The sequence below is a fragment of the Peromyscus eremicus genome, chromosome 8a (assembly GCF_949786415.1).
Source record: "Peromyscus eremicus chromosome 8a, PerEre_H2_v1, whole genome shotgun sequence".
NCBI classification, from domain to species: domain Eukaryota; kingdom Metazoa; phylum Chordata; class Mammalia; order Rodentia; family Cricetidae; genus Peromyscus; species Peromyscus eremicus.
The window spans coordinates 922738-946560 of record NC_081423.1 but is presented as its reverse complement, the minus strand read 5'-3'; the positions used below and the strand labels follow the sequence as shown (position 1 = coordinate 946560).

Sequence of the window (23823 nt, the reverse complement as noted above, 5' to 3'; positions counted from 1 at the left end):
CCTGCTGTGCTCAGAGGTATAAGATCCCCTGGGAATGACAGTTGTGAGCCATCACTCGGGTGCTGGGAATCAAACCTGGTCCTCATTTTTTTTTTTTTTTTCTTCTTCGAGTCAGGGTCTCTCTGTGTAGCCCTGGCTGTCCTGGAACTTTTTCTGTAGTCCAAGCTAGCCTCAAACTCAATGCCTGCCTCTGCCGGTGCTGGGATTAAAGGCATGCATCACCAAGACCAGCTTTCGAACCTGGGTCCTCTTAGCCATGGAGACACCCCTCCAGCCCTCTCCTCTGGTTTTTCACCGCAGCCTACAGGCTTCTGCGTGCCATGTGTTTCCCAGAGAGTAAGATTATCGTGTTTGTCTAAAATGACATACAGATCATGTGTTCATTAAATCTCTCCACAGGGAAGATTTAATTTCTTCGATTTGATTTTAGCGTCCTGTGGGTGCTTGCGTGCTCGTGGAGGTCCTGCCGGCGAGTCCCAGTGATCCTTCTGTCTCCATCTCTCCAGTGCTGGTATGACTAACATCACACCGGGCTCTTTACGGGGTAACCCAGGTCCTAGCACTTTATCGTCTAGTCTTGAATTCCTGATCCTCCCGCCTCCACCTCCAGAAGCCAGGCTTACAGGCGCACGCCACCATGGCAGGATTCTTTCAGGTTTTGAGCAACCCAGCCACCGACCGGCCCCGCCTAGCTGCCCCTGCCTATTCTTATGTACGCTTCACAGGGCCGGACAGATTGGCCTTCTCCTGCGACAGCCACGCTCTCCTCACGTTGGCTGGAGACAGCCTCTCCACCGCGACTTCCGGGGCGGGCCAGCGGCCATGGCTTCCGGCGGCAGGCGCCGCGTTTGCGCTGCTCTGGCCGGATGGCGGCTCCGCTGCTCCACACGAGCTTGCCGGGTGATGTGGCGGCTGCGGCCTCTGCCACGCTGGGCACGTCGCGGACTGGGTAAGATCCGAGCGGCCTCCCCCTGCGGGTCCGGGGCTCGAACCGCCTGAGAGCGCTCTGGCCGTGCTGAGGACTGAAGTCGGGGTGTGCTGAGGCCTGAAGTCGGGGTGTGCTGAGGACTGAGGTCGGGGTGTGCTGAGTACTGAAGTCGGGGTGTGCTGAGGACTGAGGTCGGGGTGTGCTGAGGACTGAGGGATCGGGGTGTGCTGAGGACTGAGGTCGGGGTGTGTTGAGGACTGAGGTCGGGGTGTGCTGAGGACTGAGGTCGGGGTGTGCTGAGGACTGAGGGATCGGGGTGTGCTGAGGACTGAGGGATCGGGGGTGTGCTGAGGACTGAGGTCGGGGTGTGCTGAGGACTGAGGTCGGGGTGTGCTGAGGACTGAGGGATCGGGGTGTGCTGAGGACTGAGGTCGGGGGTGTGCTGAGGACTGAGGTCGGGGTGTGCTGAGGACTGAGGTCGGGGTGTGCTGAGGACTGAGGGATCGGGGGTGTGCTGAGGACTGAGGTCGAGGTGTGCTGAGGACTGAGGTCGGGGTGTGCTGAGGACTGTGCGGTCGGGGTGTGCTGAGGACTGAGGTCGGGGTGTGCTGAGGACTGAGGTCGGGGGTGTGCTGAGGACTGAGGTCGGGGTGTGCTGAGGACTGTGCGGTCGGGGTGTGCTGAGGACTGAGTCGGGGTGTGCTGAGGACTGTGCGGTCGGGGTGTGCTGAGGACTGAGGTCGGGGTGTGCTGAGGACTGAGGTCGGGGTGTGCTGAGGACTGAGGGGTGTGCTGTGCTGAGGACTGAAGTCGGGGTGTGCTGAGGACTGAGGTCGGGTGTGCTGAGGACTGAGGGATCGGGGTGTGCTGAGGACTGAGGGATCGGGGTGTGCTGAGGACTGAGGGGTGGGGGCGTGCCCACTCCTCGCAGGAGCCTGGCCTTCCGTTGCGCTGCATTAGTCAGTCTTGTCTGTTCCATTGTCTTCCGCTCACTCTTGGGATACCCTTTGGGACTTCAGGCTTGTCCTCTGGGTGTTTCTTCTTCCCTCTTTGGCCTAGATGTGGATGGCATTCCCTGGGTTTTGGATTTCCGGGTGAATGCTATCAGTGGTAACAAATTGAATTCTAAAGGTTGTTTCTGCAGAAGTGAGCAGCAGACCCAGTTGAACTGTGTCTTATCTAAGCAGTCTTTTTCTTGTCTAACATTTAAAAATCCCTGTAAAACATTTGGAGTTTGACCTTTAGATTTTGTATGATTTTCTGTTTAAGTGAAGCAAAACTTTGTAAAGCACTTAGCATAATATTGACAATTATTTATGAAGTGTGGGCTTACTGTGTTAAGACACTGGGGACAGTAGCCTAACCAGAGACTAACGTTCTCGTACTCAGCAGAGCTGGAGGGGACAGCAATAAATGAATAAGATCATTTCAGGTATCAGTTAGTGCTATGGAGAACTACAACACTCCACAGGTCTGATATTTGAGCTTCAACCTTGTATATATGTGGGAAGAGTGTTTCTAACAGAGTGAGTAACAAGTGAAGTGGGAACCAGCTTGACAAGTCTGAGGAAGAAAGGACACCGTGCTTTTAACAAGTGCTTGTACCCTGAGATCAGAAAGTTAGGCAAGAACTCTTGGTTAAATGAGATCTTACAGGATTAATGAAGGAATTTGGAGTCTCTTTCATTTCTTTTCCTTCCCTTTCTCTTAAAAAATAAAAAATAAGTTTTGAGTTAAAAATCTCACTATGTAGCCTATGTTGGCTCAGAACTCCTGGATTCTGCCTCGGCTTCCCAAGTGCTGGTTTTTTGAGCATGTGCTATTTCTCTATTAGGAGTTTGAGTTTGGATTCTTATTCTAAGTGCCATGAGAAGACAGTTTTTCTGAGTGAAGAATGGATTGGTAGGAGTAAGATTGGAAACAGGAATGCCATTTAATAAACTTTAGCCTCATCACATAAAATGATGTCGGTACAGTAATGTTCACTGTTATTCTCTGTCATGAATTTAATGACTGGTACTCCTGGTTCTTCAGGCTTTCGGATATGCTTGCATTAGACAGTGATTTCTTCAATTCACCCCCAAGAAAAACTGTTCGGTTTGGTGGAACTGTGACAGAAGTCTTACTGAAATACAAAAAGGTATGAGGAGATACTGTGTGGGGTTGACTTTGGTTAGTCAGAATACAGTAGGTGTTACACTGAAGAATAGATTATCAAGACCCTGGGTTCCTCCTGAGTGCCTCCCTGCCCCCCAAAAAACCATAGACACAGGGAACATAGTAAAATGAACGTGTGTGTGTGTGTGTGTGTGTGTGTGTGTGTGTATTTATTTAGGGTTCTCAGTGGTGGAGATTGATCTGGGACCTTGCTCTCACCAGGAAAACACTTCCCCAGTTGAGCCCTTTTAATAGCCTAAAAATAAATTTTACTCTGGACTTGGTGAGCACTTAGAGGCAGAGGCAGATGGGTATTTATGAATTTGAGGTCCTCCAGGGCTACACAGCCTCTGTCTAAAACAGTGGTTCTCAACCTTCGTAATGCTGTGACCCCTTAATACAATTCCTCATGTTGTAGTGACCCCCAACCATACAATTATTTTCTTTGCTACTTCATAACTAATTTTGCTACTGTTAAGAATAATAATCTATCTGTTTTCTGAGGATCTTAGGCGACCCCTGTGAAAAGGTCATTCGGTCCCTGACGGGACTGTGATCCATAGGTTGAGAACTGCCGGTCTAAAAAGATGGGGGAATGGAGGGAGGGAAATATTTTTAGATACCATATTGAAATAGAATATTTAGTGATATGCATGATATTGTAAGTTTAAAAGTAATCAAAATGATTTTGCTGAGGTTTTATGTCTTAGAGTGCTGTATATAGTAATTTTGAAAACTTTAACAAGTGCTAAAGTTAAAATTAAAATAGAACAATTTTTGTTTGTTTTCTTATTTATTTTTAAAAAATTATTTATTTGTATTTTATGTGCATTGGTGTTTTGCCTGCATGTGTGTCTGTGTGAGGGTGTTGGATCCCCTGGAACAGGAGTTATATATAGACAGTTGTAAACTGCCATGTGGGTGCTGGGAACTGAATCCAGGTCCTCTGGAAGAGCAGCCAGTGTTCTTAACTCCTGAACCGTCTCTCCAGCTCCTACTTATTTATTTATTTTTTTGAGACAGTCTTGCTGTGTAGGGCTGGCTGATGTCTAACTCCACTCTTCTTGCCTCAAGCCTGGAATTACATAATCCCATTAAATAATTTTTTTTTATCCCTTTGAGACTGGGTCTTACTGTATAGCTCTTGCTGGCTCAGAACTGCTTTGTACACTAAGCTGGCCTTGAACTCACAGAGATCCATCTGCCTCTGTCTCTGCCTTCTTACTATGCCTGGCTCCACTAAGCCATTTTATCTCTTAAGGAGTTACCTAAGCTTTACTTTAGAAGAGAATAAACTAGAGATCTTTGGTTTTATGTTGGCTAAGTGGTTCCTCGAGAACCACTATCTCATCACTAAAGATAGAACATAAATGATTGGGTCTTATAATTTCCACTTATGCATATGAATAGATGGTATCTTAATTCTTGCTGACATATCACAATGTTTTTTTATCTCGTACTTACAGAATTCTCATTAGTATTTGCTGTAGTATTCAAGTTGTCTGCACCATGGTGTAGCCATTGACTCTTCCCTTGTCCTAGACTTCTGATTCAGCAAGTTCCTTGTTGCTTTGGTTATTTTTCTTTGCAGTATTAGGGATTGAACCTAGGATAAGCCCTCCACCACTGAGCTATAGCTGCAGCCCTTGTGTTTTTTACTTTTTATATTTGAGATGGGGTTGCCCAGACGGGTGGCCTTGATCTTGTTTTCTGAATAGTTGGGATTATGGGTATATCAAATGACCAGAACTGCCTTAAATAAGAATTCTTAGAAGTTGTATAGTCCTTACTTTATTATTGTGAGTGATGTGTAGAAGTTCCAAAGGTCCTTTTGCAATTCCATGAGATATCAAGGCATAATAAAAATTCTGTTGATATTTAAAGGAAACCATAGTACTTGTACTTTAATTTCTTCTCTTTGTTAAGGGTGAAACAAATGACTTAGAGTTGTTGAAGAACCAGCTCTCAGACCCTGATATAAAGGTAATTTTAAAAATTCTCTTTATTTTATTTATTACTTTTAATTGTGTATTTTGTACATTTGTGCACACCCATGCATGCTACAGCAAGTGTGAAGGCCAGGGGACAATTTGTAGGAGTTGTGAAGGCCAGGGGACAATTTGTAGGAGTTAGCTCTGTCTTTCTACCATGTGGGTTTCTAGGATTGACCCCAGGTTGTCATATCAATGGTCCTGGTCTGTCCTCCGGAACTTGCTTTCTATGATCCCATCTTACTTAACTCAGTGTTCCTCAACCAGGAGTAGTCTCCCCCTTAGCAGACATTTAACAAGGGCTGGAAACACTTTTGGTTGTCAGAAGTAGGAGGAAGGGATATTCCTGGTATGTAGTGGTTGGATGACTGGGCTTCACCTGCTCTCTCTCCATACTTGGTGACTTATTAAAGGGGTGGGCTAGAGAGACAGCAGTTACGAGCACTTGGTGTTCTTTCAGGGGACTCAGGTTCTATTCTCAGCACCTATATGGCAGCTAACAACCATCTGTAACTATTTCAGGGGATATAATACCCTCTTCAGGACTCTGCAGTCTCTCTTGCATGCACATATATACAGGCAAAACATTCATAACCATAAAATAAAAATAAATAAATCTTAAAAAAAGAAAGATCGAGGGAAGAACAAAGAAGACTCAATGAGTTGATATCCAGGCTGCCCAGGCAGCCTCCAACCTGAAATATGGACTCTCCATTAGCTGTGAGTGTTCCTCTTCACAGTCTGCACACCCACATTCCTCCTGTCTTCTTTACATTGAAGTCAACTTCTTACTGCTCTAATTACTTTGGCAAAAGTTACCAGTGATCATGTTTTTACCCCCAGTAATTTTTTGTTTTGTTCTTTTGAGACAGGGTCTCTCTACATAGCCCTGGTTGTTCTGGAACTTACTATGTAGACCAGGTGGCCTCAAATGAGAGAGATCCTTCTGTCTCTGCATACTGAATGCTGGGATTAAGGGTGTGGCCACCATGCCTGGCTTCCCTAGTAATTTCTCATGCTCATTTCAGTGGCATTTGACAGCCTCATACCAACTCAGCAATTGACACTGTTAGCTACCCACTTAAAATCCCCTTTATTTTTTGTGATCTTTCTGTCATCTCATTACTTATCTATTCACTTTATTGGTAGGTTCTTTGTTTTGTATATTATCTTTTGATTGAGCCTTTTTTTTTTTTTTTTTTTTTTTTTTTTGAGCAGGGTTTCTCTGTGTAGTCCTGGCTGTCCTGTGTAGTCCTGGCTGTCCTGGAACTTGCTCTGTAGACCTGGCTGGCCTCCAACTCTCAGATCCTCCTGCCTCTGCCTCCTGAGTACTGGGATTAAAGTCGTGTGCCACCACTGCCCAACCTTTTGATATGTTCTTAATTTTGGTATTGAGTGGGTTTTTCAAAGGTTTATTTTGTTTTATGTGTATGAGTATTCTGTCTATATGTATGCGTGTTCAGTCTGTGTGTGCATGCCTGGTGCTGATGGAGATCAGAAGTTGTGAGCAGCCGTGTGGGTGCTGGGTACTGAATCCAGGCCCTTTGGAAGAGCAGTAATTGAGGGCTGCCTCTCTAGCCCTCAATTTAAAAAAAAAAAAAAATTTACGTGTGTCTTAGTAACTCCTAATGCTGTTGCTCCTGTTGTTCTTGTGGACCCCAGACTTGCTTCCTAACTACCTATTCATTGTGTCTTCCAGAATTGTTAATATGCTCCAATATGTCGAGTCAGAACACACTTCTTTGCATCCTTTTGTATGCTAAACTGGTTAATTGCTTACCCGAGTTCTTGAGTTAGGGACTTTGTGGTCTTTCTGAACTTTCTCACCTTCTATATCTCTTCATTCATCCATGTTGGGGGAAGAAAAAAAGAAAAGAAAAGAAAACTTTCATGTGTGACTTTGTTGGTGTTCTCAAATCTGAATTCTTCTAGTAACTATTCTCTAGAGCCTGCTGTGCTCTGTCTTCTTCCTGTAGATGTACTCTGAACAGTGATGCCTGACTCATCTCTCTCCACAGGACATGCCTAGTCATGTCATTCCCTACTTAAAACCTTCATGCCTGTAGAAGAATAGAGGTTAACTTCAGTACAGCTGGTGACATTATGTTTAGTCTTAAGAAACACTTCATTCCCTGAGTTTGCCACCTTCCACCTGTATGTTTTTGGTTGTCTTTTCTTTGTGGCTAGAGGTCTTCCTTAACACTATTTGAACATTGGCTCTGACAACACTGCTTCCATCCCAAGGGTGAGTTCTTGCACTTGTACTTTAGTGCCCTCATCTGTAAAATGGAGATCAGGGTAGTACCCACTCTGTAGGGTGATTCTAAGGAATAAATGAATTCACATATGATAAAGTCTTAGAACACTGTCTGGTACACAGTGAATGGCATATCTGTTTATTGCTACTGCTGTAATAGTCTACAAACTACTCAATCTCAGATCCTGGTGAAGTGTCAGCTGCTTTGAGCTTTCTCTGGTTCTCTAAGCGCATGGTGTTTTCTTCATTGGGTCCATTTCCCCAGACTTCAGCAGATCGTTCTGATTATATACCCAGTGTACGTGAACTCTGTGCCCTACCTGACCCTTCTTTGTTCCTCAGAGTTGTCTTTTGGCTTGCTCACTGTATATATGCTGGAGCTATACTGATTTACTTTCAGTTTTCTGAAAATGTGCTTTTTCTCTGTAAGAAATACTACCCTTTAAGAGCACCTGAAGTATTCAAGCTTTTCCTGACCTTTACCTTCTTTTGGATCCAAAGGGCTAGTTTCTTTGTGTTGCACTATATTTTCTGTGAACAGGTCTCACCCTTACTAACCTAGTGCTGAGGCTAGAAGTCGGAGCTTATACCCATTCCTCAGCAGATCCTTTTTTAATCTTTAACTTTAAAAAATGCATTTAACTGGGTGTGATAGTAGACACCTTTAGTACCAGTACAGGGAGGCAAAGGCAGGTACAAACAAATCTCTGTGAGTTTGGGGCCGGCCTGGTCTACATAGGGAGTTCCTGGACAGCTAGGGCTACATACAAAGACCCAGTCTCAAAACAAACAAACTAACAAAAAATTGTGTATTTGTGCGCGCTCCTCGTGTGCACACTGGATGTGAGATCCTCTAGAGGTAGAATTAGGGGCAGTTAAGAACCACTTGATGTGGACACTGGGAACGTGGAAGTTGAACTTGGGTTTTCTGCAAGAACAATATGAGCTCTTGACTGCTGAACCATCTCTCCAGCCTCAGCCCCAATTTTTTTGTATCATATAATAAATATTTTTGTGATTTTTGTTGTGGGCCTTGTGCATTGCTGACCCAGCACTTGTCTACTGATCTTCAGTCTCAGATCATCTGCAGACTCTTGGCACAGTAAAAACTATAGCAGTTGTGTCTGCTTGTTCAGAGTGCTGCATATAGTCTGTTCCTAATCAGGGCTCACTACTAAAGCAGCAGTCCCTGACTGTGTTCTTGTAGTTCTTATTTTTCCAGTGTTGGAGATTGAAAACTAGGATGTAAGCATGCTGGGAAAGGGCTCTACCACAACCCCAGTCTTTGTGTTTTTTGAGATAATCTTAGCTAGTCTTGTCTCAAACTTGAGATTCTCCTCCCTCTACTTCTGAATGTTGGCGTTACAGGCAGGTGCCGCTGTGCCTTGCAGCTGATTTCCTTTTTTATTTTTTTGTATTATATGAAATATATAGAATATACAAATTTATAGAGACAGAAAGGTTAGATGTTATCTCAAGATGGAGAAGAAAGGACTATAGAGCAATGATTTCCCAAGTACAGAATCTCTGTTTTGTGTGATAGAAAAGTCACACGAATGGACAGTAGTATCAGGACATAATATTATGAATGTAATAAACCAATACAATTAATGTAATTAATGAATATCATAAATACAATTATTGAATGAATACTGCAAATGTAATCAATGAATACCACAAATGTAATTAATATCATGAGTGTAATTAAAAAAAAAAGAAGTCTCTGTGTCATTATTTGGGAGCTGGTGGTTCAAAGAAAGTCTGGCTACAGTCCTGTATTCTCAGAGGCAGCCCAACAGTTTGCTCCCCCAGTAAACTTTTCTCTCTACCCACAGAGTGGTCTGGTTAAGTGGTCTCACTGCATCCCTCACTTATATGATCACTGTAGAGTTGACCAGGAGATCAGGCTTTCATTTTGTTGTTTTATGCTATAGTTGGGATTTTAAACATCCTCTACATGTCCATGTTGAAGGTTTTGTCTCTTTGCTTTTTAATTAAAAAGCTTAAATTCTTAATTTATTTTTGTGTATGGGCACACATGCAGCAGTGTGCATGTGGAAGTCAAGGACCACTTGTGGACTCAGAATGTTGGAGTTACAGGCAGGTGCTGCTGTGCCTTGCAGCTGATTTGCTTTTTTATTAAATTCTTACTTAATTTTTGTGTATGGGCATACATGCAGCAGTGTATGTATGGTCTTATGTAAGGAGCACTTGTGGACTCAGATTTTAAAAAAAAATTATTATTATTATATTTGTGTAGGTGTTTTCCCTATGTGTATGTCTGGGCACAGTGTACGTGCCTGGTGCCTAAAGAAGCCAGGGGAAGGCGGGCAGTGATGATGCAGGCCTTTAATCCCAGCGCTTGGGAGGTAGAGGCAGGCAGATCTCTGTGAGTTTGAGGCTAGCCTGGTCTAGATAGCCAGGGCTACATAGAGAAACTATGTAGATGATGGGAATTGATCCTGTGTTCTCTGGAAGAGCAGCCAGTGCTCTTGACTGCTGAACCAGTTCTTCAGTCTTCTGGTGATCAGACTCAAGTTACCTAGCTTGTGTAGGAAGTGCTGGGCATCAAATCCAGGGTCTCCAACGTGGTAAGAAAGGGCATTGTCACTGTTCTACACTTAGTCCTTTCTTTTAAAATGTTATAAGTCAGGTTGGTCTGGAACTCAGTATATAGCTCAGGCCTTGAAAGTTGAAGCCTCAGCTTCTCACATGCTGACATTATAGGAGTGCACACCATGGCCAGTCTCTGACCTATCTTAGTGGAGCATATTTGTTTCCCTGAGTTTAAACATGTTATTGATAGATGACTGGTACAAAGTATATCCATTATTTTTCTGTAACCTTAGACAGTTTATGATTTTTCTTTGTTTTAAATTAAGGATGACCAGATCATTAACTGGCTGCTGGAATTTCGCTCCTCTGTTATGTACTTGACAAAAGACTTTGAGCAACTTATAAACATCATATTGGTAAGTTCACTTTATTTCACTGATGAGCAGATAGTTTAGTACTTTGAAAACAGTGTGTGTATATATATATATATATATATATATATATATATATATATATATATGTATGTTTCACTTTTGCATCGTCTTCCTCTCCCATCTCTAGAGATTGCCTTGGTTGAAGAGAAGTCAGACAGTGGTGGAGGAGTATTTGGCTTTTCTTGGTAATCTTGTGTCAGCACAAACTGTCTTCCTTAGACCATGTCTCAGCATGATTGCTTCTCATTTTGTACCTCGTAAGTAGTTATTCTTGGCTTGTAAAAATGAATTTTCTTTTTCCTTTCCCCTAGCTTTCATTGCCCTTACCTTTCTTATTCTTTTTTCTTTTTCTTTTTTTGGTTTTTAAAGACAGAGATTCTCTGTGTAGTTTTGATGCCTGTCCTGGATCTCGCTCTGTAGACCAGGCTGGCCTTAAACTCACAGAGATCCACCTGGCTTTGCCTTCCAAGTGCTGAGATTAAAGGCGTGTGCCACCATCGCCCAACTACCTTCCTTATTCTAAAGACAGTAGTTTGTTTGGCTCACAGTTGTGGTCTAAGGTCATGATGCCACTTCTAGATGGCTGCTACTTTGCTCGCAGGGCCCTGTGATGACACAGGGTGTCATAGGCAGGAAGCATATGGATGTGGATGTGACTTTCTTAATTTCATTTTTTTGGTGTGTGTGTTTTTTTCTGCATGTATGTATATGCACTCTGTGTATAGTGCCCAAAGAAGCTGGAAGAGGGTGTCAGATCCATTTGAACTAGAGTTCAAAGGCATTTGTGAGCCATCATGTGGGTGCTGGGAATCAGGTCCTCTGGAAGATAACCACTAAGCCATCTTTCCAGGCCGGCCCGCCCGCCCGCCCGCCCGCCGCCGCCTTTAAAAATTTCTATTCCTTGTTTTTGCCTATGACAGACTAGAATAACAAATTTCCTTTTTCCTTCAAAGCCCGAGTGATCATTAAGGAAGGTGGCGTAGATGTTTCAGATTCTGATGATGAGGATGACAGTAAGTATAAAGAGAACTGTTAAAGCAGTGGACAGACGTGCCTTTGAGAACGTGTCCTAAAGGGTGTCTCACCACTTATTCTATAAGGAGACAACAATGAATGATAGCCTTTGATAGAATCTTTTTTGTTTGTTTGTTTTTTGAGACAGGGAGGGTCTCACTATGTAGCCTGGCTGTCTTCAAAATCAGAGAGATCCATCCTTTTCTGCCTTTGAGTGCTGAGATTAAAGGCGTGCATCATCACTCCTAGGTTTATAGACTCTTTTGGACACATTCGTAGTGTGCAATCACCCACTCTAGGTGTGTTACTAAAATAAATAGTATCCCTCCATTGGAGACAGGGCCTTATGTGTCCTTGAACTGGCTTTGAACTTATGTAGCTAAAGAGGACCTTAACTTGAGATCCTCTTGCCCCCACGTCCTGATTGCTGAGGTTATGAGAGTGAATTGTCATGTCTATTATGTAGATTGAACTCAATGCTTTGTAAATGCTAGGTGAGCACTCTACCCGCTGAGCTAAATCCTAGGATTCCCCCCCCCCCCTTTATTTTATTTTGTTTTTTAGGTAGGGTCTCTATAGCTTCTGGCTGGCCTCCAACTCATAGCAAACCTGCTGCTTCAGCCTCTGGAGTGTTATCATTATATGCATACATTGTCATGCTCAGCTAAAAACTCTAGCTCTTTCTAGAAGAATCTATGTAGGTGTCACATAATTAATCCACTTAATACTCATTGTTGATTGAAGAGACAAACCATGCAATTCTTTTTTTGCTTGTTTGTTTTTTGAGACAGGGTTTCTTTGTGTAGTCCTTGCTGTCCTGGAACTCTCTGTGTAGACTAGGCTGGCCTTGAACTCACAGAGATTTGCCTGCCTCTGCCTCCCAAGTGCTGGGATTAAAGGTGTGTGCTACCACTTCCCAGCAAACCTTGCAATTCTTATTTCTCTGATCAGTTACTGAGTTTTGGTTAGAAAGTGTTTTTAGCTTCAGGACATGATTTTGCAGTTTTTAGTTTCAATGTTCATACTTTCAAGTTTTTCCTTGTAGATCTTCCTGCAAATTTTGACACATGTCATAGAGCCTTGCAAATAATAACAAGATATGTCCCATCGTGAGTATTCCTTTTTGTTTAGTTTAACAAGTTGGGGCTTAGTTCTGGTGGGTCACTGTAATGTGTGTACACAGCTCTGGAAGGAAGAGATGACGGGCAGATTACAGAGTGTTTGCTGTGGATGATTGATTGATAAATAAAACACTGATTGGCCAGTAGTCAGGCAGGAAGTATAGGCGGGACTAGCAGAGAGGAGAATTGAGAGAATAGGAAGGCAGAGAGGAGGAGACGCCACCCTGCTGTCCAGGGAGCATCATGTAAAGGCAGCAGGTAAAGCCACGGAACACGTGGCGACATATGAGTGTAAGAGTAAGAGCTAGACAATGATAGGCCTGAGCTAATGGCCGAGCAATTTAAATAATATAAGCGTCTGTATGTTTATTTTATAAGTGGGCTATGGAACTGCAGGGGCTTGGTGGGACCCAGAGAGAAAAGCTCTAGCTACAAGTGCTATTAATAGCATTAAAAACTGGGTTATATTGCTATTTTTCAATTGTATTGATAACACATGTTGAAAATTCTGTTTTTGTTTTCTGTTCATCATGTTTGTTATTTTATTAACTTATTTAAAAGTTTAATTTTTGTGTGGGTATGGTGCTGGTCAGAGGACATCTGTTGGTAGTTTCCCTTCTGCCACCTTACTGTGTAGCTAGAGCTGAAACCCAGATGCCAGACCTGAGTCATCTCATGCCTGTTTAACTATTTAACTTATATTTAATTTACACACAATGCTTCTGCCTCTCTTGTACAGAAGTTGGGATTTTGCTTTTATCTTCAACAGATAAGATATCCAAATACTTGAACTGAGAATTGTTTGTACACTGTGCCATGGGGATAAATGTGGTTATCACAAAGCAGGGCAAGCTTGGGGGTTTCTTTGGCAGTATAGAATATTACTTTTGTTAACTGAAAATGGGAAGCTGGGGATGGAGTATTGTATATGTGTAACCTCAATAGTTGGGAAGGTAGAGTCAGGAGAATCAGGTTTTGAAGGTCATCCTACGCACGGTTTGATGCCTGGGCTACATGAGACCCTGCCTTAATAAAAAAATACCAAGTTAATGACATTTGCCTCTTTATAAATAATATACTTATGTACTGATACATGTTCTTAAACGGAAGTCTGTTAATCTTTCGTAGAAGAAAAGCCTGTCTTTTGACTTGATGTTACTAACATAGTAAAGTATATTTTTACATAAGTTGTTTTAGATTTTTCTCTGAAACTGCTTTGATTGGGCCTTTAATTGCTTAATTAGGGTTCTATTTTTGCCTCTTATGTCCTCATTGTTCTTAGGATGCATATGCTAGTTTCTTAGAAAGTCCATGTAACGTGGATTGGATTTTTTTTTTTCTTTTTAAATAGGACACCGTGGTTTCTAATGCCAATACTGGTAGACAAATTTCCATTTGTGAGAAAATCAGAGAGAACATTGGTAAGAAATTTTTCATGGAAAGATTGTTTTGTGACTTTATTTTAGACGGTGTTGTTATTATTATTATTATTATTATTACTATCTTAAAAATACCTTTCTAGACTTTTAAACTCAAGACTTTGTTTTTACAGAGGTTATGGTATAGGCCTGTGATCCTGAGTGATCTTGATACTTGGGAGGTTAAGCAAGAGGACTTCGTCAAGTTTGGGGTGAGCCTGAACTGCAGTGTAAGACCCTGTCTGAAAAAAAAAATCAACAGAGAGAGAGAAGGCTAAACATTTCTTGTATTCTTTTTTTTTTCATTATTATATTTTCTGAAACAGGGTCCTAATCTGTGGTTCAGGCTAGCCTCAAGGCCTCCTAAGTGCTGGGATTATAGGTGTGAGCTATTACTCCTAGTGTCTAATTCTTTTCTTAGCTAGTAACTCCTTGAAATTCTCAGTACCATTTTATTACTGTGTGTAGGTTGGTCATGGTCAGAATCCATTTCAGAAATATCTTTTGTGTTGAATGCTTACGCACATAAGAATTACCAGATGTAACTCAGTGGCAGAGTGCTTGCTTAGCAAGCACCAGGTCCTGGGTTTGATTCCCATCACTACAAATGAATAAATTAAAAAAAAAAAAAAAAAAGAAAGTTACCAGAGGGTAATAGTGTATTACTAAGTAGGAAACATTTACTGGAGGTGATTAGATTAAATACACTTAACATACGTAGACTTGAACAGTGCAGTTTCTGAACTGATAGTCCCTTTTCTATTCATGTATTTAAAGTAAAGTTACATAATTGATGTTTTGTTTATGTCCTGATATACTGTGCTAAATTGTTCATCTTTTTATGTCTCATGCTTTAGGAATGTTATGTTCATAATTTACTAAGGATAAGTGTGTATTTTCCAACTTTGAGGCGTGAAATCCTGGAACTTGTTATTGAAAAATTACTCAAGTTAGACGTAAGTATCCGATCACCTGTATTTTTTCTCTGTTTCCATTTATGGAATTTTATGACTACATATTTTGTATGTGTGAAACAATAGTGTGGTAGTTTGAATGTAATTGTTCCCAATAATCCCACAATTTCACAGGGAGTGGCACTATTAGGAGGCATGGCTTTGTTAGAGTGGGTGTGGTGTTATTGGCTATTTTTTTAAAACTCTTTTGGCTCTTTTGAAGGCCCACCATCCAGCTCCCAAATAAATCACACATGGAGGCTTAGTCTTAATTATGAATGCACAGCCTTAGCTTGGCTTAGGTTCTAGCCAGCTTTCCTTAAATTATCCCATCTACCTTTTGCCTCTGGGCTTTCCCTGCTCTTTTACTTCTCTAAATCTTGCTCTTACTCCATGGCTTGCTGTGTAGCCGGGTGGCTGGCTCTGATGTCCTCCCCCCCCTTCATCTCTTTTCTTCTTTCTCCTCCCAGATTTCTCCTTCTATATAGTCTCTGCCTGCGAGCCTTGTCTTTCTCTCCTACCTTGCTATTGGCCATTCAGTTCTTTATTAGACCAATCAGGTGTTTTAGACAGGCAAAGTATCACAGGTTCCCAGAGTTAAACAAATGCAACACAAACAAAAGTAACACACCTTAAAATAATATTCTACAACAGCGTGGCCTTGTTGGAAGTGTGAGGGCAGGCTTGAGGTTTCATATACTCAGGATACTGCCCAGTGTGTCAGTTGATTTCCTGTTACCTGCAAGATGTAGCATTCTCAGCGCCAAGCACTACCTCTGCCTGCATGCTGCTGTGTTCCCCACCATGATGATAATTGACTTAACCTCTGATTAAATGTTTTCTTTATAAGAGTTACCATGGTCAGAGCTGGGAGGTGGTGACAAGTTCAAGGCCAGCCTGGTCTACAGAGTGAGTTCTAGGAAAGGCTCCAAAGCTACACAGAGAAACTCTGTCTCAAAAAAACAAAACAAAACAAAACAAAAACCAACCAACAACAACCAAAAGAGTTGCCATGGTCATGGTGTCTCCTCACAGCAATAGAAACCAAACTAAGAGGAATAGCAACAGTGAAAACAATCCAGTTATTTGCTTCATTCTCGTTACACTTTTGAACTTCACCTATTTTCTGGCAATTGTTAACAGTTCAATCTTAGGTTGGGGCAGGCATATATAGTCATACCAAGGCACAGGTGCGTTGTAGGAAGTGCTGTGATCTAGACTGCCTTTTGGGACTGTGCGGTATGGGTGTGAGGAAGGCCCAGATTGAATGTTAAAATGATGTTCTGAATCCATATATGTTTGAAAATTCTTACTTAGGTATGATAGACAGGTCAAGCTTTGTTTTGTTTAAAGAAACAGAGGAAGTAGGCTGTAGATACATGTTCCAGTTTGGACAGGTTTAGTTGCAGGTAAGGGCTAGTTGGAGAGTACTCACTAGTTTGTAGCAAGGAACTAATGACAGGCTTGTGGAACAATGCAGGCAGGATGGGAGCAGGAGTGGTCAGAAGAGAGAGGAAACTTAGTCTGTGGGTATTGGGAGGATCTGGAAGAAGAAAGAGTCTGGTCAGTACCAACAGGGATGAACAAAGCAAAAGTCCATGAACTTGGTCTGTGCAGATAGCTCATCAAGTGAAGTGCCCATGTGAGCTTAAAGTAGGTGTGGTGGCCTGCCTAGTGCAGGTGCTTAGAAAGCAGTTAGGGTCTCTAAGCCAGCTGGTTAGCTAGACTAGCCTTAGCTGCGATGTCTAGGTTCTGAGAGACCTGCCTTGGTGAGTAAGGTTGAAAGCAATTGAGGAAGACTGCTGATAACAATGTTGGGCTTGCCCCCACAAACATGCCTACAAATCAAATGTAAGGTCGCATACATGCAAACGTGTGTGTGTGTGTGTGTGTGTGTGTGTGTGTGTGTGTGTGTGTGCGCGCGCGCACATGTGCGCATGCACGCGCGCGTGCCTGCTACCTGTGAACATCAGAAGAGGCATCAGTGCTCCTGTTAACTTGTTGTGAGCAATCATGTGCCTGCTTGGAATCAATCATGTGCCTGCTTGGAATCAAACTCAGGTCCTCTGCAAAAGCAGCCAGTGTTCTTAACTGCCAAGTCATCTTCTCCAGCCCTTGCACATGAAATTGTAAAAAGTCCTTAGATTTGTAATGGTTTTGGTGTTTTCTGAGATGGTTTGCCAGTAAATACTGCAGTTCAGAGAGAGTAGAGGGTTAGGAGGAGGTTAGGAAGTACGCAGTATGGGCATGACTCAGAATCGGGGTTTCTTGAGTAGGGCTGCGACCTGAGGAGATAGAACTCATTTTCTTTTTTGGCAGGGGTGGGGTCGGGGGGTGGGTGTAGGGGGTGGGTGGGTGGTTTAAAGATTTATTTATTATTATGTGTAGTGTTCTGCCTGCATGCATGCCTGCAGGCCAGAAGAGGGCGCCAGATCTCATTACAGATGGTTGAGAGCCACCATGTGGTTGCTGGGAATTGAACTCAGGACCTCTGGAAGAACAGGCAGTGCTCTTAACCTCTGAGCCATCTCTCCAGCCCTCATTTTCTTTTGATATTGTTGTTATTTGAGACAGGGTCTTTCTGTGTAGTCGTGGTTGTCCTGGAGTTTGATATGTAGACCAGGCCTTAAACTCACAGAGATTCCCCCAGCCTCTGCCTCCTGAGTGTCAGGATTAAAGACATCATGCCTGGCAAGACAGAAAGAACTCTTGGTGGAGAAAAACATTTTAATTTTTTTTATTTTTATTTTACTTAGTTTTTGGTCCCCTGCCCCCATGCTCCCTTTTTTTAAACATTATTTTTTGTGTCTTGTGTAATGGCATGTGTGTGGAGATTCTCTCCTTCCACCATGCCTGTTCTGGAGATTGAGTGGCTTCGTGGCAATTCCCTTTACCATCTTACTGGCTCTGATTTATTTATTTTTGAAATTTTTTATGTGTATGAGTGTTTTTGTTCGATTGTATGTCTGTGCACCTCATGTATGCCTGGTGGCTGTGGAGGCTAGGAAAGGGTTTTGGATTCCCTGAAACTAGAGTTAAGGATGGGTGTGAGCTGCCGTGTGGGTACTGGGAATTATTCTCTGCAAGAACAAGTGCTCTTAGCTGCCTGTACGCCTTTATTCCCAGTGCTTGGGAGGCAGAGGCAGGTTGGAGGCTAGCCTGGTCTACAGAGTGAGTTCCAGGCCAGCCAGGGCTACACAGAGAAACCCTGTCTTGAAAACAACCAAATAAGTAAGTATATAAATAAATAAATAAATAAATGAATGAATGAGAGAGAACAAGTGCTCTTAATAGCTGAGCCATCTCTCTATTATCTCATGAGACAGGGTCTCACAGTGTAGCCCAGGTTGGTCTTGACTTCAAGGTAGCCCTTCCTGCCTGCTTCATCCTACAATACCCAGCTTTTCTTTTTCTTTCTTTTTTTTTGAAGGGGATTTCTGTAGCTCCAGGTAGCCTTGAACTTTAGATTCTCTTGTCTCAATCTCCTGAGTGCTGGGATTACTGTTATGTGCTACCATATGGGTTGACAAAAACACTATAGGGAATAGGGAGATGGAAAGAGGTAGATTTAGGAAGAGCTGGAAGTTGTATACACTGATAATTGTTTTCTTGGTGTTACATTTCTGCCTAGCTTTGCTGTGAAGTTTCTTAAATTATGTCTGTGAAGCTCATATGTAGGCAGTGAGAAAAGTCATGATTTGAATAATATGACCACATATCTATGACCTGTATGTGTCTTGGTCTTTGAAAGAGGTGGAAAGAATGTCATTTCGTTGAGGCTGATGAGTGTCACATCTCACCTCTGTTAGGTACACTGGTGAAGGGCTTGCCTTACCATGTTTCAGCTTCTTTATGTGGTAGTTTGTACCACCATTATGTTGAAGTGCTTTATAAGATGCAGATGGAGCCCTTTAAAATATGTAAAGTAAGCTGGGTGTTGTAGTGCAAACTTTTAATCCCAGCACTCAGGAGGCAGAGGCATCTCTGTGAGTTTGAGGCCAGCCTGGTCTACACAGTGAGTCCCAGGACAGTCTGGGCTATGTAAAGAGACCCTGTCTCAAAAAGCAAACAACATAGTATGTAGCAGGCTTTTTTTCTTTCTTTTTTACCCCCAGAAGATATAGTGTTTTATTTATTAGCTTTAAACAAACAAAACAAAACAAAACAAAAGAACCCAGCCAGTTGCTGGTGGTGGCACACTTTTTTTTTTTTTTTTTTTAACATAAAAACAGGTTATAATTCAAAAGTCCAGGGTTATTTTAAACAGTAAAGTATTTTCTCTGTAGAAAATAGTAAAAATGATAACATTTCCCAATGAACCCTTTTAAGCCAAATAATAGCTGAATTATACATATAAGTATTGATTAGATTCTGGGATACAGAAGAAACCTATCTTCATCTGTTCAGAGAACTATGTTTTATTTAAGTTGTGTAAGTGAGATTCCTATTCATCTTCCCCTTCACTGTTTGATTTATGGCAGACATTTTTCTATAGGCTAACCCATAATCTAAAAAGATTTTAGCCTTCCCTCCTGAAAGTACAGCCTTTCATTAGCTTGATATAGTACAAATTCTTATCCTAATAGTGAAATGTTTCACTAAAGCATGCCCAGTGATTGGGCAAAACCAAAACTTATTATAAGCCACACTCATCCTAGGGTCCTCCCTGCTAGGTAGGGATCTGTGTCTGATTGTTCTTTGCTTTATATCTAGAATCCACTCATGAGTGAGTACATACCATGTTTGTTCTTCTGAGTCTGGGTTACCTCGCTCAGGATGATATTTTCTAGTTCCATCCATTTGCCTGCAAATTTCATGATGTCATTGCTTTTCTCTGCTGAGTAGTACTCCATTGTGTATATGTACCACATTTTCTTAATCCATTCTTCAGTTGACAGGCATCTAGGTTGTTTCCAGGTTCTGGCTATTACAAATAGTGCTGCTATGAACATAGTTGAGCATGTATCTTTGTGGTATGATTGAGCATTCCTTGGGTATATGCCCAAGAGTGGTATGGCTGGGTCTTGAGGTAGATCGATTCCCAATTTTCTGAGAAACTGCCATACTGATTCCCACAGTGGCTGTACAAGTTTGCACTCCCACCAACAGTGGAGGAGTGTTCCCCTTGCTCCTCATCCTCTCCAACATTGACTGTCATCAGTGTTTTTGATCTTAGCCACTCACAGCAGGCTTTCTTTTGGGCCACCAATCAGCTCCCAAATGATGACATATGGAGACTTCTTATTAGTTATGAATGCTCGACCTTAGCTCCAGTTTTAATCTGTTTCTCTTCATCTACGCTCTCTGTCTCCCTCCCTCCATCCCTCCATCCCTCCCTCCCTCCCTCCCTCGCTCCTGTATATCTTACTGTCTCTATGTCTGGCTGGCGTGTCCCTCCCTTTCTCCCTCGTTCTCTCCTCCCGTCTTCCCTTTTGTGTAGATTTCTCCTCCTTCCTACTCTCTTCCTGCCAGCCCTGCCTATTGCTCTCCTGCCTAGCTATTGCCTGTTCAGCTTTTTGTTTTGTTTTTCGAGACAGGGTTTCTCTGTGTAGTTTTGGTGCCTGTCCTGGATCTCACTCTGTAGACTAGGCTGGCCTTGAACTCACAGAGATCTGCCTGGCTCTGCCTCCTGAGTGCTGGGATTAAAGGCATGCGCCAATCAGGTGCCTTAGGCAGGCAAAGTGAAACAAATGCAACACATCTTTACATAATTAAACAAATGCAGCACAAACAAATGTAACACACCTTTACACAGTTAAAGTAATATTCTGCAGCATAAACAAATGTAACACATCTAGTAGATTAGTTTTCAGCTACAAATAGCTGCATTTTTAACTGCTTTCATTTATTTTTTTGTGATATAGGTGAGTGTATCCCGGCAGGATATTGAAGATGCTGAAGAGGCAGCAGCTCAGTCTTGTGGTGGGACAGATTCCACAGAAGGATTGTTTAATATGGTCAGCACCTCTTTTGTTTTGATATTGATGGTTAAACTTCTTTATTTTTATCTTGTATTTTGATTCTTGTCTTTATGATTAGCATTCCTATTAACAGAAGCATACATTGGAAGTTCATCACTTCAGAGTGTGTAAAGAAAGACACAGCAGATGGCTTAGAGCCGTTAATAGGCTTAAAGCCTTTTTTGAGGCTTTCTGTTAGAACAGAACAGTGGAGGGTGTGGAAGGATAGCTGTGCTGCCAGAGTGTAGCTTTCCTTGTACATATAAGGACCTAAGTTTGACCCTAGAACCCAGAGAAAAATTTGGGTGTGCTGATGTGTACTCAGAATCCCAGCACTAGTGAGGCACAGACAGGAGGATCCCTGGCATGGTATTGGGACAGTCTAGGGTAATTGGTGATTACCAGGTTAATGAGAGACCCAGTCTTGGAGGTGGACAGCATTCCCGAGGAAGAATAAACCAAGCAACCTGTGACCTCCACGTGCATGTGCACATGTGTGTCCCCTCACATACTCGTGGTAATATATAAATATATAAATGAAGTAGTTTAACAAACTTGAGAATACTCCTTAAATAAGCATGCTGTGGGATTATAGGTGTGATACCTCGCTCAGTGCTGACGTGTTATTTACTGTCTGTGAATGGTTTATGTCCAAGACTTTAAGTTTGGTTTTGGGGAATTTTGTTTCACTTTCATTCCTAAAATTTTTTTCATTATTTCTATAAGTCACAAGCATCTGTGAGGAAACAGCAAGCAGAAAGTGTCCCAGTTGAGTTTAAATGTTTTGCTAGTTAGATACCTTAAAGTTGTCACTGTCTAATTGGGATATGTGGAGTGGAGCTCACCTGCCCAGAGTTTGAGCTGAATCTTGAGGCCAGGCATCAGAACAAGGAAGTTGGGGTGAAGCTAAGTGAGAGCCTGTTTTCTGGGATCAGGCAGGAAGTAGCACACATGTGTGCCTTGAGTATGTGGCCAGAGGACAGCTCTCTGGAGTCTGTTCTCTTCTACCATGTGGATTCTGGAGATCAGCCTCCGGTCACTAGGGTTGGCAGCAAATGCCTTTGCTCGCCGAGAATCCCGCTGGCTCTATGCCTTTTTTGACTCCTTGGCATTGATTCTGAGGTTGTGACTGGAGAAGCTGTGAGGAGACTCAGCCCCAGCAATGCAGCTACAGAAGTCACCGAAGTTGGGGATGGGAATGTGCTGCTGGTACAGCCAGTTGTGTTTGGATCTTGAGAGTCAGGCTGAGGGTACAACTTAGTGCTAGCACACATGCCTAGTATTCATGAGGGTCCAGTCCAGTACTCTACCTCTCCTACTCACTCCATCCCTAAACCCCCAAAAAATAAAGAAAAGGAAAAAGGAGAGTCAGACTGATGTTTGTTTAAAATTCGAGAAGTGGCTTTGAACTGTATCTCTAAATGAGTCTGGGACAGTGTCTGCATTTACTCTTTTCTTTTAGAAGAAATAGTAGCCTATGCCAGTTTCCCCAAACAGGAAAGACTTCAATAATGTCAGTTTTTACTTCCTCAGGATGAAGATGAGGACACTGAACCTGGAAAGAAAGCTGACCTACATCGGCCTAGCCAGATGGCTCATCCTATCGCCGAGCGCCTGGACATCCTGCTGTCCTTGCTTCTGTCCTACATTGAGGATGTCTGCCATGTGGATGGTAATAACCAGAGTAACCTAGATAGTCTGTCGATATCTTGCAAATGAGATAAGAAAAGGTCAGGTGGAGGAGCTTCTGTGGCAGTGTCACATAGTTAGAAAATGAGGGTGGGTTTTAATCTCCAGTATTTAACTTTGAAGACCATGGTGTTTTCATTGTTGTGTAATAAAGGGTAATGGATGGAGTTTGGCCAACTTTAGAAGAGATTACTTGTGTTTGAGATGCTCAAGAAATTTAACAATGGTGTGCTGACCGTCTCAGGGTGCTGCCTGTACTCTGTAGTTCCTTGAGAGGCTCCTGTTAGATGTCTGCATTATGCTCAGTGTTGGGACATCAACTTCACTGAGTGAACCAATCCTCAGCAAACAGCCCGGAGACTGCATGTCCATGCGCCTTGCTCTGGTTTAAGAATGAGTTTATTAGCTGAGTATAGTGGCTCATGCCTTTAATCCCAGCACTCAGGTGGATGTCTGAGTTAGAGACCAGTCTGGTCTATAGAGCAAGTCTCAGGATAGCCAGAAAGACAAGGAAAAGCTCTGTCTTGAAACAAACAAATGAAATTAAAAAAAAAAAAAAAAGAATGAGTTTATTCAGCATTGATTTGGAAGGCTTGGCATAGTGGTCCATGTCTGTAAGCCCAGAACCTGGGAGATAGAGGCAAGAAGAACACCAGTTCAAGGTCAGCCTTTTCTCCATAGTGAATTGCAGTCTAGCTTGGGCTCCATGAGACCCTGTCTTGAAAAACAAAAAGGCCGGGCGGTGGTGGTGCACGCCTTTAATCCCAGCACTCGGAGGCAAAGGCAGGCGGATCTCTGTGAGTTCAAGGCCAGCCTGGTCTCCAAAGTGAGTTCCAGGAAAGGCACAAAGCTACACAGAGAAACCTTGTCTTGAAGAAAACAAAAACAAAAACAAAAACAAAAACAAAAAACAAAAAACAAAAAAACCAAACAAACCAAAAAAGAAAAACAAAAAGGAAAGATCATTTTTGTAGCTTTACAGCAGTTTGTGACATGGGGCTTGCTTCCTCGTCACTGTGGGATTACATTGGATAAAGTAAAGTCAGGAGCCATTGAGATGACTCAAAATGGAGGACTGCCTGCTGCCTGCTGCGAAAGCCCAGCCTAAGTGACCCTAGGACCCTTGTCTGGAGGTGTACACACACAAAAAGCAGTCAGTCAAATACTGTCATAGCCATAGCTTAGTGGATAATTCTGGGGTTTTACTTTTGTTTGGGTTTGCTTTTCTGCCTCCCACCTCCTTTTGTGCTGGAACCTCATGAATCTTCAGCCCTGACTCAAATGCTGATTCTTTATGGTATTGTGTTCCTTTAAAATATGTATTTATAAAATGAAAGTTCAAATT

General features: G+C 42.5%; 1 protein-coding gene across 1 annotated transcript in view; it reads left to right on the top strand.

Moving 5' to 3' along the window:
• Positions 1–832: 832 nt before the first annotated feature.
• The window catches only part of Rrn3 (RRN3 homolog, RNA polymerase I transcription factor), a 42869-nt gene continuing 19878 nt past the window's right edge, over positions 833–23823 (top strand). Inside the window, exons 1-11 of the mRNA XM_059269957.1 lie at positions 833–949; positions 2963–3068; positions 5012–5068; positions 10216–10305; positions 10451–10580; positions 11277–11336; positions 12383–12446; positions 13810–13879; positions 14734–14832; positions 20694–20786; positions 22323–22461. Of these exons, the coding sequence (XP_059125940.1) occupies positions 867–949; positions 2963–3068; positions 5012–5068; positions 10216–10305; positions 10451–10580; positions 11277–11336; positions 12383–12446; positions 13810–13879; positions 14734–14832; positions 20694–20786; positions 22323–22461 (991 nt within the window). The 5' untranslated portion in view covers positions 833–866. The remainder of the gene's footprint in view (positions 950–2962; positions 3069–5011; positions 5069–10215; positions 10306–10450; positions 10581–11276; positions 11337–12382; positions 12447–13809; positions 13880–14733; positions 14833–20693; positions 20787–22322; positions 22462–23823) is intronic.